This window comes from Taudactylus pleione, unplaced genomic scaffold (assembly GCF_031769625.1).
Source record: "Taudactylus pleione unplaced genomic scaffold, aTauple2 ptg000069l, whole genome shotgun sequence".
NCBI classification, from domain to species: domain Eukaryota; kingdom Metazoa; phylum Chordata; class Amphibia; order Anura; family Myobatrachidae; genus Taudactylus; species Taudactylus pleione.
In genome coordinates this window covers 2308419-2322055 of record NW_028284471.1, presented here as the reverse complement: position 1 = coordinate 2322055, position 13637 = coordinate 2308419, and the positions used below count along the sequence as shown (strand labels likewise).

The 13637-nt window shown below is 43.6% G+C and overlaps 1 protein-coding gene across 2 annotated transcripts in view; it reads left to right on the top strand.

Annotated features, from left to right (window-relative positions):
- DNAJC5 (DnaJ heat shock protein family (Hsp40) member C5) overlaps positions 1–3573 on the top strand; it is a 44039-nt gene extending 40466 nt beyond the window's left edge. For both annotated transcript variants that reach the window (XM_088467018.1, XM_088467020.1), the window contains exon 5: positions 229–3573. In XM_088467018.1, coding sequence (XP_088323144.1) covers positions 229–332 — 104 coding nt within the window. In that variant the 3' untranslated portion in view covers positions 333–3573. The remainder of the gene's footprint in view (positions 1–228) is intronic.
- Positions 3574–13637: the final 10064 nt, after the last annotated feature.

Below are 13637 nucleotides of genomic sequence, written 5' to 3'. Positions count from 1 at the left end.
TTACCCACGTTTTAATGCCGTGGCAACGGCAACTCGCACCTTTCGCAATCTATTGGATTGACCCTCTAGTGTAGAACACCCCACTGTTATGCTGATTTGTGTGAAAGGATTGTTTGTAAATAATAGGCTTGAGTTGCATGCTGGGGTTGTTTCACAGCAACTTGAGTACTGCTAGTTGTCTACTATCCTTGCACACTAAAACACTAAATGTAATGCTTTTATTTGCAGATGCTGCTGATATCCCAGTGTTGGTACAACCTAGCTCAGCCACGGAGACCACACAACTTACCAGCGACTCCCATGCCAGCTACAACACTGATGCATTCAACTGAGTGTGTGCAGGACCCCCAGGTCACTAGGATTAGAGAAGAGGGGAGAGAACTGATCTGATCCTACAGCCCTCTGTGTAAAACATGCCCCCTGACCCCACATCTGACCAGCTATTATCTTGTCCCCTCAGTGCGGTGATTGAACATCCGGGGAGACCGGCGCATGCTCACCACTATCCCTCCCGACATGATCCTCTTCCCTCCTTTCATGATCAAATATTTTTAATTTATTTTTATTTTGTTTATGTCTAGTTTTTAATGGGTATATTTTTGTATGGGGACCTGTTACTTCTGCACCCCTGCCTTTTTCTCCCTTCATGTTACCTTATGTCTTGGAGCGTGCGGAACCAAGTCCTCCATTGTTCTCTCCTAACATCTTTAGGAGGAGTATGAATGTCATGTTCCAGATCAGTGTGACAAAGGCAAAAAGTGATTCTGTAGTCTCGGATCACTTCCGGTTTTCTTTGTGATTTTGTTTGTTTTCTTCCCTCTGTCTGGATTATCTCCCCTCAAGGAGACTTTTAACCATGAATGTGTCACATTGTAGTGCGAGTGCTTGTGACGAGGACTGCTTGGTTGTGTGCTAAGGACGCTGCCTGATCTGCTGCTAGCTCCTGGCGCATTGTATGGGGAATACTGTTCTGCTGCTGTGTACTCGGCACGTCTTCTTTTCTGGGAACAATTCTATACTGAGTGACAGAGGAAATTACTTGATTTAAAAAAAAGTTTTCTTAGAGAGAGTTTCACTACTGTCAAAAGTGTATTTAAGGCCAATTCAAACCAATAGTACAAACATTGCTGGGTGAGAAGTCACTTAAAAATCACTGAAACTGCGCTTTAATAAAATGTAATTCTTGGGGTGTAATGAATTTCCCCTTCCTCTAGTTGGTGCTGTATGCAGCGTCTAATGCTACTAATGTAACAGAGCATCTGTGTGCTGCACCCCAGTAACTACGCTTTATCACATTTCCTCTTTTACCAATCGCTTTTATAGAATTCTACTCTGTGTAATCTTCTGTGAAACCTTAAGGTTGAACCTGAAATATGGACCTCTTGCTGTAGAAATGAAAAGCTAATTTCACCCAAAATGGAATTTCTAGAAGTTAAACAAAAATATCTAATAATATGTTTGTTCCATTGATCCACCCTCTCCTACCCCAGCAACTAGAGGCTGTCCCTGCTCATTTCTGTATGCTAAGAGACTGACTCAGCAGGAGCTAGGAGAGCATCCTATATCTGCGGCAGCCAGTGGGGGGCTCAATTCACTGTAATAGTCAATGCATTGCTCACCGACGGCCAACAAGAGTGGGTACAGTTTCCCTCTTCGTCTAAGATGTCAGAGAACCCGCCAGATCGGGTGGATCAAAATACAAATCAGATATATATTGTGTTTGTGTTAAACTTCTAGAATACTACCTATAAGCTGAATCATCAGATTCATCCTTTTAGGAGCAAGATAGTGGTGTCCTCTGTATTTCACCAGTAGCAATATTTGCAAGCTGCGGCAGTTTTAGTTAATGACACATTGGATTCCGTTACCACTGGGTGAAGCTGTGACGTAAAGATCTTCAATGTCATCACAGCTCTCAGCCGCTAAATTGCAGTGGGCCTGGTTCAGTGACTGTATACTTAGCTCTGCATATTGCTGGCAAAATAGCCAGTGCCATATTTATTTGTATATAAGGTCAGTAGTACTTCACAGCGCTTATTTATCTGTATATAGTGTCACTAGTGTACACAGTACTGTAGCTAGTGCGTGTGGTGCTGGGAGTGTATTTGTCACTATGCCAAAGATATGGGAGTGCCCAGTCCGCCCAGCGGCTTGTTAAAGGTCCTAGTGCATCAAATGCAGTAACAATCTTGTAATCATGATACTGGACCTGAGAGCCTCATCTAGTCTCTCTAATCCTCCTCAGCCTGCTTTATATAGGAAAATGACCAGTGCCCCTATTACTGGTGCAATCAAAGCTCCCCTGTGTCTGCTAAAGGGTCCATCCGCGTATAAAACGAGGACTAGGCTGATAGGTCATGGTTTCGGGGTTTGTCACACACATTGGTATGTTCAGTGTGAGCTGTAGTCACTGGCCAACACAGCGGACCTAGTAACAGTAGGCTTCACACTAGCATTCAGAATGAATGCAAATAACCTTATTTTCAGTGGCAGCTCAACCTTGAACACAAATCAGATTGAGCATATCATGGGTGCAGGGAAATGGTCTGTGTAGATTTATATGGGAATATATGTTTAAAGTATATCTGTCCTGTTTAATATCAGTTTGGATGAACAAGGAGACTATATGAATTTCTGTCAGTGATCTTAATTGCAATCTTATGTAACACCTTCACCCTGCTCATGTCTTTTTGGGAAGTTTAAGACTGGAGTTTTGTGAGTCTGTCACAAGTTGGCACTGCTGTTACCTCCTTATAGAGAAGTGTTATGCTAGAGATTGGCAACCTAAACTCTCAGGCTGCAAGAGCATACTGGGACTTGTAGTTCCACAGCCACCATATAGCCTGATCTTATGTTATATATGTCTGATACACCTCTATGCTCCAAGTGACCACTAAACTAAAGGTTTACATGTAACTACTATAACACAAATGTCAAAGATTCTGCCTGTAAAACCCTTTCATGTATTTACATGGGTCTATTAGGCTGGCTCAGTGAAATCATCTTTAAAAAAACAAACCCCTAAAAATAAATTATTATAGAGTAATGACTTTGGTACTAGGAGGTACATTCTGTTGATTTTCTTTCCCAATAGTTTTTGAATGTTTATTTTTTCAGTTATCAAAGACCTAAAGGAGCAGGAATTACCATGTATTGTTATTGAAATGTGAGGTGCATCATGTGTGTAGACTTGCAGAATTCTCTCTTACGCCAAACTGATTCCATAATAGAACCACAACTGTTCCACTGTACTTTATTGAATGTTCCCTTGCCCATGATTTTCCTGCTTCCGTTATTGAGTCACTAGTACAATAGGTTTCCGCTGTCCATGGCCTGCCAGGAGTAAAACGTTGCAAGCGTCGGCGCCCACGCATTTGTGTGTTTGGTTATCTGGGGGATGGGGACGGGGTGACACTGAGGTCCCTCTGAACATTTGCAGAGGACAAAATCATGTTTTGTTTGTAGCATGTCATTATGTATGTTTGAATATTACCTAACGTGAAACAAAGCAAGAAGGATGTTAAGTTATCTGAACCACTACTGTAAAATAAATGTTTCTGTGCAGGAACCTCACCACATGTCTTGTGTTTGTTTTCGGGGTTGGGCTTTCCTTCCCACCTTATTATTTGTTCAAGGTTGGGACTGGTTTGGGTTTCTAAATATTCCTCTGGTCTTCATTGTGGGTGATGCAAAATTTAAATTGGGCCATATAAATTGACATAGCTGAGAAATGCTATGTACATGGGAAACCTTTTAGTAGTTTTATATCCACTGAAGTCTTGTTTCTCCCTTAGGGGCCCATTAATGAATAATCACATTTGCAATGAGATCTGGGGAGCGATAATTGTGCCCATGATCACATAGCAGTATGCAATCCTAGCGCTGGGATGTATGAAGGAGCACCTGCAGGGGCAGGTAAGTATTGGGGAAGAGGATAGTGCTATTGTTCCACCTTTTCCTTCTGATACAAATGGTGCAATTAATATGAACCGTATATTACTATCCTATAATGTATAATTTCACACTTTATTGAAAAACCAGCACTTTTGATGTCATTTATGTTTGAGTAGGCGTAACACAACAAGTATCTAAATATAGAACTTTGTTGTAATGTGTAATAATTTAACAAGCACAACCAAATGAGACTGTCTTGTTACTGATTATACAGAATTATCCGTTAATATTACAAACTTGCTGTCCTGTAAGTCTTTTAATTATTTAAAGGGGTTCTGGTCAGTGAAGCATTCCCCATGGTTGGTGTTCCCTCATGTCCCTTAGCAGTAAGGTAGTAGTTGGCATCTGACCCTGGAATCTCAGAGATATTATAAATAAGAGCACTGTGGAATCTGGAATTGCTGGTTGTAGTTTCCACTCTCAGCAGAATTCAGTCTTGGTGAAAGATGAAGTAAAAAAAGGAACAAACAGGCTCTAAATTTAAAACTTAAGAGGAAACAACTTCCCCTCTCACATTCTGCAAAATAAGACACAAAAAAAGATATTTGCTTCTCTAGCTCCCAATCCTGTTCAGAATTGAGTTCAAACTACTCACCCTCATGTACAAAGCCTTACACCACCCCAGTCCCTCCTACATCTCTAACCTCATCTCTGTCTAAAGTACTGAATCGATTGCTTCCTGGGACTCGCTACTGTATGCTCCTGCTAGGTTCTGCATGTTGCCCTACCCTTTCCCCTGTTGTTTGTCCTACCCAGTTTGTGGTGTGATGTTTGGTACCAGATGTGGAACTTGTGAGTTGTGGGCCCAGGTGCAAAAAATGCTTTGGGTCACCTTTCTCATACGAGGTCTGCCCTGCCTCCTGAAGGTATTGGCAGGTCCCTCAGGTAGTGTGGCCCACCCTATGCTGGGCTAGACAGTCAGTGCTCAAAATGGTTTGGCCAGGAGAAATCTGATTGATGGTCTGGGCAGCAGTGGGCCCCTTACTTCCCAGGGGCTCCATTCCAGTGCACCTGCTGCAGCACTGGTAGTTCTTCCCCCTGTTTGGTACTTATGCTTTGGTCTCACATTGTGCATGGTATTTATACACCGATACCCTGTTACTGTTTTCTAGGTTTACCCTTACGGCATTGCATACACTTCATGGTGCAATATAAATAATAGTATAATAATTTACCTACACCCTCACCAAAGCATAATCTATGCCTAATGGCACCCATAACCTAGCGACGGATTGTTGTGATCCTGAGATGCCGGGTTGGAGGATCCGTGAAATAACCATGTTGCTGAACACTATCAAAATGATTGTGATTTGCAAATCCGTGAAATTTAAAATGTATTCACCTATCCTCTGACGGATTGCGGAACATCGATGGCTAACGATCAACATTTCTGACTAGCAGATCGCGTGATCCTGCAATTGGATTTTAAGCACCAATCTGTCACCTAGGGTATGAGCCCCTTTAGCAACAAAGACCACACCAATCAGTGTCAGCAAAACATCTGCAATAGCTAATCACAAGCTGGTTGTTAGTGCAGGCCTCTACAACATCATCATCTGCTGTTGGCATCTTCCCCTGACCAGAAGATATATCTAAAGGGAATTTTGCAGTAATTATCTCAATGGTCTTCATAAGTGAATTCACCATACAAAACAAGTTTTTAAATGATATATATTTACAATTTTTATTTGTACATATATACAAACATAAAAATATACACACAGCAACCGGTTGCTGTTTATATCAATATAAAAAAAATCTTTTGTTAAAAAGTGCTAGCTTTAATTAGTTGAATAAAAGTCACAGAGCAATCATTTAGGAATCCCAGGATAGTTTGGACCAGATAAATCACTTGTTCCTCAAGACAATTAGCAATATAATAAAAATTTGATCTGTACTCCGTGTGTCTCCATAAGATCATTAGGGATGCATTCGGGAAGTCGGCTGACGTAAGCCCGACAGCCGGCTTCCCGACTGCAATATCCCGGCGAGGGTTAAATGACAGGCATCTATATCTAGATGCCTGTAATTTTTCCGAGACCGGCGCCCGGCATCCCGATCGAAGGGATGCCTGGCGCCGCCAGCGGACAGCCGCCGGGGGGGGTTAGGTTTAGGGCTCCCGGGGGGGACTTAGGTTTAGGCAGCGGGGAAGGGGGGGCTAGGGTTAGGGACTTAGGGGTGACTAACCCTAATCCCCCCTCTAAGGAGCGTTAGGTTGGTAGTAGATACTTACCTTAGGACGATCAGGATTTCTAGTGCTGTCGGGCTTCCGCTGCTGGTCTCTGCTGTTTTGTCGGGCTGCCGCTGCCGGGATTCGAACTCCCGGCCATGCGGCAGCCGGGATATTATACCGATTCCGATCATTAGTATCATTCCTTAATATCACCAGATAAATAAACTGGAGTAATATTCCTCCAAAACAATTAGTCTGTAGTCTCGTGTTTAGAGGGGAAGCAGTCGGGAAGCCGACGGACGAAATCCTGACTGTCTAATCCCGGCAAGGTACTAATGACAGGCGTCTAAATCCTGACGCATGTCATTAGACCTACGCCGGGAGCCCGACACCCGGCTTACTGAGCGAAGGTAACTCTGGCGTAAACCGCCGCGGGGAAGGGTATAGATGAGGGGCTCCCGCGGGGGGACTTAGGGTTAGGCACCCCCCACCGGGAGGTTAGGGTTAGACTAGGGGAAGGGGGTGTTAGGCACCCCCCTGGGAGACTTAGATTTAGGCAGCGGAGAAGGGGGGGGTAGGTTTAGGCACTTAGAGGGGGGTTAGACACTTGGTGGGGAGGTTAGGGGGTAAAAAAAAAAAGGGTTAGCGATACTTACCTTTTGTAGCTTCTGGATTTTCACCTATGCTGGGCTTCCGCTGAGTCCTGTTTAGAGGACACTTTTAGCAGGAAACCTTATATAACCTGCACTGCTAACAACTGCTTTTCTGTATACTCGCAGCCGTCTTTTCAGCCGCGACTCTACTCGTCTGCGGCTTATATGTCACATTCTGGCCGCATCCCCTTGGAAGCAGCTGTGTCCTCCGGCTGCCTTTCAGCCCACACCACGCTGCTGACTGCTGTCTCTTGATACAGCGCTCTTGTATAGCCGGATATGTCTCTCACTGCCTTGGCTCCTAAGAATGAATGGCTCCAATACCAGTAATTGTGCATAGCAGCTCTCCCACGGATATTACACAGTCTCCTGGGGTTCATCAAAGTGGGGGTATCGCTAACCGGTTTTACTCCTATTTTTGGGAGCTTTTTCAAAGATAAGCGCCTAAGACTCCGGTTGTAAAGGTTTCTTCACCTAACCACACACAAATAATATTCGTTTCCTAGATGTATTTTCCATCTGCATATATTGGCAATTGCATAAATAAACAAACAAACAGAAAAGTATGTTTGTTATACTTGGACTATGTTAGAACAGTCCTGCCTCATTCTACTCATCCAGATGCAAGCAAGCGTAAGTGACAGAATCACACAAATCCGCATGATGTATATGCCTGCGCACACTCTTGTGGCCATGCACACTGAGCTTGCGCATGGTATGTTACTCCAACTACCATGGTACTCACTCTGCGTCAGTCTCTGTGCATATACTTGCAAATGTATGGTAACAACTAGCAACACACACGCCTCCACTACAACAGTGTCCAACTCCTATCATATATTGTCCAATATCGGAATTATATACTGTACACATCGTATAGTGTGTGCACCTGATCGGTCATTCCCGGCAATCATTCATTGAATCGTCCCATCTCCTGTGCTGCTCCTCCAATAGGACAATTCAATGAACCATGCAGTGTAGTTACATGCAGCAATACATCACACTATCTTACAGAGGATCGTGCAGTATGCCACATCACTGGGTTGCACTTTCGTACAGTGTGTGCTCAGCTTTAGATAGCAGAATTGCCCTTGTGTGATTCCCTATTCACTTCCACCTAGAGAAGTGCAATATAACCCGAACCAGTGTTATTATAACTCTGGTCCTAATATGGGCGATTCTAGAACATATTACACAGGCTGTCTATTGCTCAGTGTCTGCTCAGCACAAAATGAGTGGGAGTTCTGGCACAGACAGGGATAATATTGAATAAATATATTCAGCAGCAGATGCTTTGTGCATATAACAAATGCAAAATTATTATTTTTGTTTCATGCTGAAATTAGTTCAGACTTGTCCATTACTTTCACATTTACACCCCCCTATCTCTGCTCTGATTACGCAAACCTGTAGAGTCCACGTGAATTAATCAATGTGGGCCTGTTTATCTTCCTCATTAACTGTGACGATGTATAAAATATTCTATCTGGTGATGATGGCCATTTCCAGTTCCAGTTGCTGCCAGCTTGCTCCATTGTGCTCAATAAGTATTCACCATCTCTGATGTCCTTGATCTCACCTGGGTAACTCTTTCCATCATATTTAACATAGAACCAGTCACCAGCGTTAACTGCATCATCTGAAGTCATTGTGACAGTTACATTAAGTTCATCAGTAGAAAGAAATGAAGTAGAATGTCTTGACATCTGCTGTGATACAATTTAATTTTCATGTATTGTGTCCTATATTTCATGGAATGACCCAGTTTGTTTCCTCGTGAATGTTGGGCTAGCCCACATAATGGCTGCCTCAGCCATGTAGGTGACTGCAACTCTTAAGGAAACAATCTTGCATATAACAATCTGAATACATGTAGACATGAAACTACAGGTTATACAAGAATAACTGCTCACACTGTTTAGTCTTACAGGACATCTAAACAATAAACTTTGAACAATATATATTCTATATATGAAAATGTTCAGTCTTCTCATTTTCTATTGCAACTTTCTTAAAAGCCATCCCAACAACTCAGACAATGTACAAATGGAAGCTGCCATAGGGTGAAAGATGTAAATGATAAAGCATAGTATGTCAATTATGTATGATACAGTATATTTTATTGATTTTGGAATTATTGTGGTTCTATAAGAGCCTTGCACAGAGTTATGTTCAAACCTGTGGATATTCGGGCTGATCAGAGTTGAGAGCAAATAAAAAAAAGGAGTAACTTCATACCTGCGCAATGTTGCAATGCAAGGGATGCATTGATTTCTTTATTTTTTGCATGCAGGGTAAATACTGGCTGCTTTTACATGTAGCCCATATGTGCTGGATTAGATTTATTTGTACACCACAATGTAGATGTCAGTTTGGACAGATCCCTCCCAGATCTAAATCTCTGCCATACCTGGAATAAAACAGGATTTTACCAAAGTGTAAAGTTGCTCTCTTTCTGTTTTGCTACAAACTCTGAATCAGCCCCATGGGGCCAAATGTAATATGGTGAGAGTTTAGAATGTGAGTTTTCTCTCACTTTTTAAACTCTGCCAATGTAATAGAGTCCGAGAACAAAGCAAAAAAAGCAAACTTGTATGTTTTTCAGACTCAAAAACTCTCATGATTTAAAATCTCATCCAGATGTTTTCCCATTTTGAAGAAAAAAAACTTTCACTTGTAGAACCGTAAGTGCTAGCATTCCCGGACATTAAGAGCCTGCTGGAGCTTGTTGTCCATCTGTAAATAACTATATTATTAATTATATAATTACCATTACCTGTGCACCGACTCGGCGCTGGCACCAGAAATTGTGGGGCCCGGTACTGATAAAATAGGGGTGGGAGCACAGAGCAAGGATCCTTAATGGGGGGACACAGGGTAGGGAAGGATTGAGGCACAGGGGAGGGGGGCACAGTGCATTAAGACCTATGTACTTACCAGGCTACCTTCAGCTGAACCAGGGAGAGCGGGGGCCCGGGTGGCAGCGGTGCAGTCAGCTAGAAACGGCGCCGCTGCCGGCAATGGCATTTCAAATATGGCACCGGCTGCGAGCCAATCACAGCTCGTGGACCGGCAGCCAATCAGGAGTGGCAGCTCCTGATTGGTGCCCTATTTGAAGTGCTGCCGGTGCATCAATGCAACGCTGCCATCCGGGCCCCCGCTCAATCTAGGTCTATGGGCCCGGCAGTCTCCTCCTGATGGCGGCCCAGCACTCGCCTCCCATGGCTGGTTGATCCTTGGAAGAGGGTAACACATTTTTTGGGGGATCCCGACTTTCAAAGGGATTCCAGCCCAGAGATGACCAATTTGGGGCTGGTTAACGTTATGGCAGGGGGACCCAACGCTGTGTATCACCCTGCTATAATGTTATCCTTCTGGGTGGTTCGGCCCACTGCTCGTTATTGGAAAATATGGGTAACCTATCTTCCAATACCAGCCCAAGCTCAGAGGTCTGTACCTAGTTATGGATTGGAGGGGACACCTTTTTTTTTTTTTTCCACTTTAAGCTATTCATTCAGACATTCATAATATAGGCATGAATGTATTTTAGAATATCTATATATTGCATGTTAGCATTTTGACGGAGTAATATACCACATCCATTCATTTAACAAGTCTATTACAGAGTTGAACTACACCACAGTTTTAGCTAATCAGTGTTCACTACATTATGATAGTAACAGCCAGTGCGAGCCCAATGAGTCTGCGGGGTAAGCTATACTGGGGGTGCCGGGCTGGAGAGGTGCCCTCCCCGCTGCTTGCTTTCTGAGCATCTTTACAGCTGCACTAGCTGCTGTGCCTGTGACAGGCAGGTTGAGGCAGCCAGTGCAGTAGCGTCATGGGCGGGCCTGGCAGGGTAAAATTAAGGGGTGGACCAGGCAGCAGCAGACGTAAGTTACAGTTAAATTCAGGTGGATCGGCGATCTGGTTAGTGATGGACCACCCATTAGCCAGATAGCCGATCCACTTGAATAATTTATGTACATGGCCGCCCTGTCAAAAACTGATTTCGTAGCTTGACATTGCCCGCCCCTGTGCGGGAGGAGCTAGTTTGTTCCCTGGCCTTGTTAAGTGGTTATAAGCAGCTCCACTGCCAGCAATAGCATGTAGACCGACAGTTTACACGCGTGACATACACAATGACGTCACAACCCGCACTCTCTATGTGTGGTGTGCTCAAGAAGAGGAGCAATGGAGGAACTGCCTCCTGCGCACCACAACGCCAAGAGGTGGACCCTTAGGGGACAGGGAGAGAGAGAGGTTTCAGTTAATCACTGAAGTACAGTTTTGATGCTGCGGGGGAGGTGGGGGTGCATTAAAACTATAATAGTGTGCATTCTGCAATTTATAAAAAGTAGGGATCTTGTGCAAATATAACAAATCCAACAGTTCATACAGACCTTATACTACCTAGTATAACTTTTATAACATGTAATGTGTTACATAGTCCTTCAGTCAGCAAATTTACTCTAAACACAACAAATTACCCTTGAACCTGTGTGTAAAACATTTTCATGGGTTTTTCTGGAATACTTATTCCTGGCAGCAGCAATGCTTTTGCAAAGAATAAATGTTTCCCTTTTGAGTTGTAATCCGTACACAGCATAAAAACAAAATCGCCCTGTGTGTTATAGTGCATATTGGGCTTAATGCAGATATGTATGCTATTGCACAGTAGCTGAATCTTTGGACACAGCTACTGTGCTATAATATGCTAATGCCGCACAAGGCGTCTTGTGTAAAATAGATGCCTATTGTCGGCTTCTCTGATCACATGTAAACCATCGGTTTTGGGTACCACTCTGAATCGCGCCCATCGTACATGCCAGGAGATTACCACAATATGTGGATATTTCTGTCTCTTTGGGGACACAAGTCTGAGCACTTTTACTTGAGGCTTTTATCTTACTTTAATGTCACTAGTGAGAAAATGATGGTTTAATATGGCTCAGTAGTATTGTATCACATATGCAGCTCAGGAGTTAGAGCACTGGGAGCCAAGGTAAGTGACAGCTTTGGCAATAGACTCATCATATCCAGTACATTTCTGCTGGGCATAGCAAAGGGCATATTTACCTGCATACATGATATTTGCCATATTAGCCTACATGTTGTTTGGCATCTTATATTGTGTACAGTATATTGCTTAGTGTATCACATCTAGTGGATACTATAAATAGTGTAATAAAGCATCACTTTCTGTCAGCCCTTGTGACCACACACTGACTATTACTACTGCCTATGAGATATTTGGGTCACCAACTTAATGGTATGTCATACTTGCCTACTTTTGAAAAAGCATTTCAGGCAGATTGTGAAAGTAGCACCTATAAGCACGGCGGTAAAGTGGGCGTGTACTGTTACATCTGAGAGACGTGTCATAAACCCGACTTACATCCAAATGTAAACGTGCCCCAAAACCATTGGTAAGATCTACTTGTTGATAAAAACACACTGATACATTACAGAAAATACATGTAGCCATAGGGATCATGTCTTATAGCCAATGCAGGGAAATTATACTAATGACCCCATATGAATGTATATATCTCTGTTTTTTTTTTTAATATAACAGCTACATAAAAGGAGGTAAGGTGCAATCAGGGAGATTTCTAGACTCTTCAGGGAGACAGGGAGATTGTAAGGGAGAATCCCTGAAATAGTAGCAATGAGGGAGAGTTGGCAAGTATATGTACACAGGACCTATAGAATAATATGTCATTCATACACATAGGCGCAGAGAGTGGGGTAGTGCGGGTACTAATTAACTGTGCCCAAGCTTGTTGGAGGGCCCCGGCGGGGGCTCTGGTCCGACAATGTCCCCCCCTCCCTCAGCAGTCCAGCCTCCCGTGATTAGGCCACACCCTCTCAATAGTACTGGGGCCTGGGCCGGCTTACATAGGAGACACACCTGCACCCTGAGGACCTCTCTGTGCTGCATTCGGGGCACTGTGTACCCTAGGCATGCACATACACACACGAGTGTGATCACAGCATCACAGTGATCAAACACACAAAATGGGTGGTCATAAGACAAAGCAGCAGTAGTATATCATCCTACAGGAGCTGAAATATAAGCCTCACCAACCACACTGAAAAATAGGCACTGTCAAATTGTGATGAGGAAGGGGATTCTGATGACAGAGGATGAGGAGTCTGGGCAGGATGCGTACCCCATCAGGCAGAAGTGAGTCTCGCCGAGCACTATGAATAGTTTAAGTTTCAAATTAAAATTTTTCTAAACATCTCAAAAACCTTACATGATATCTAATTTCTGATGGTATATTTGGATATTATGCACATAATTATATGGGAATTGATATATATCATGTCAGATGCAAAATGGCTGTTGAGTAGTGTAATTATAGGAGCAACCAGCAGAATGGGAAGGTAAATGGGTGCATGGTATGCAGTGTGGGCCCCCCTTGACCCGAGGGACTGTGTGCATTGGGCACCCTGCACCCACTATACAGAATATCTGTTTATCTCTGACAGAGAATCAAAGGGTCACTTCACTTAAGCTGGGCATAGACGGCCAGATAAAATGTCTGTGAGACCGACTGACCTTTTTATATGGCAGCCGCAGATGTCCGTGGCATACACTGAGATTTCTCACAGTGTATTAGCCCGACATCTGCGCTCTGCCCCCAGGGGAGGAGACATTTCCCTGTTCCTTCCATGGGGAGGAACACAGGAAATATCTCTGTCGGCCACGGCTGGGCATACACTGCCCGATGCAGCCGACAGTTTACCTCATAATTATCGCATCGGACGGGCATGCTGTACAATCCGGCATGCCCGACCGTGCAATATTTAACCCTCGCTCACCCGCACACATGCTACAATTATCAGGGCGA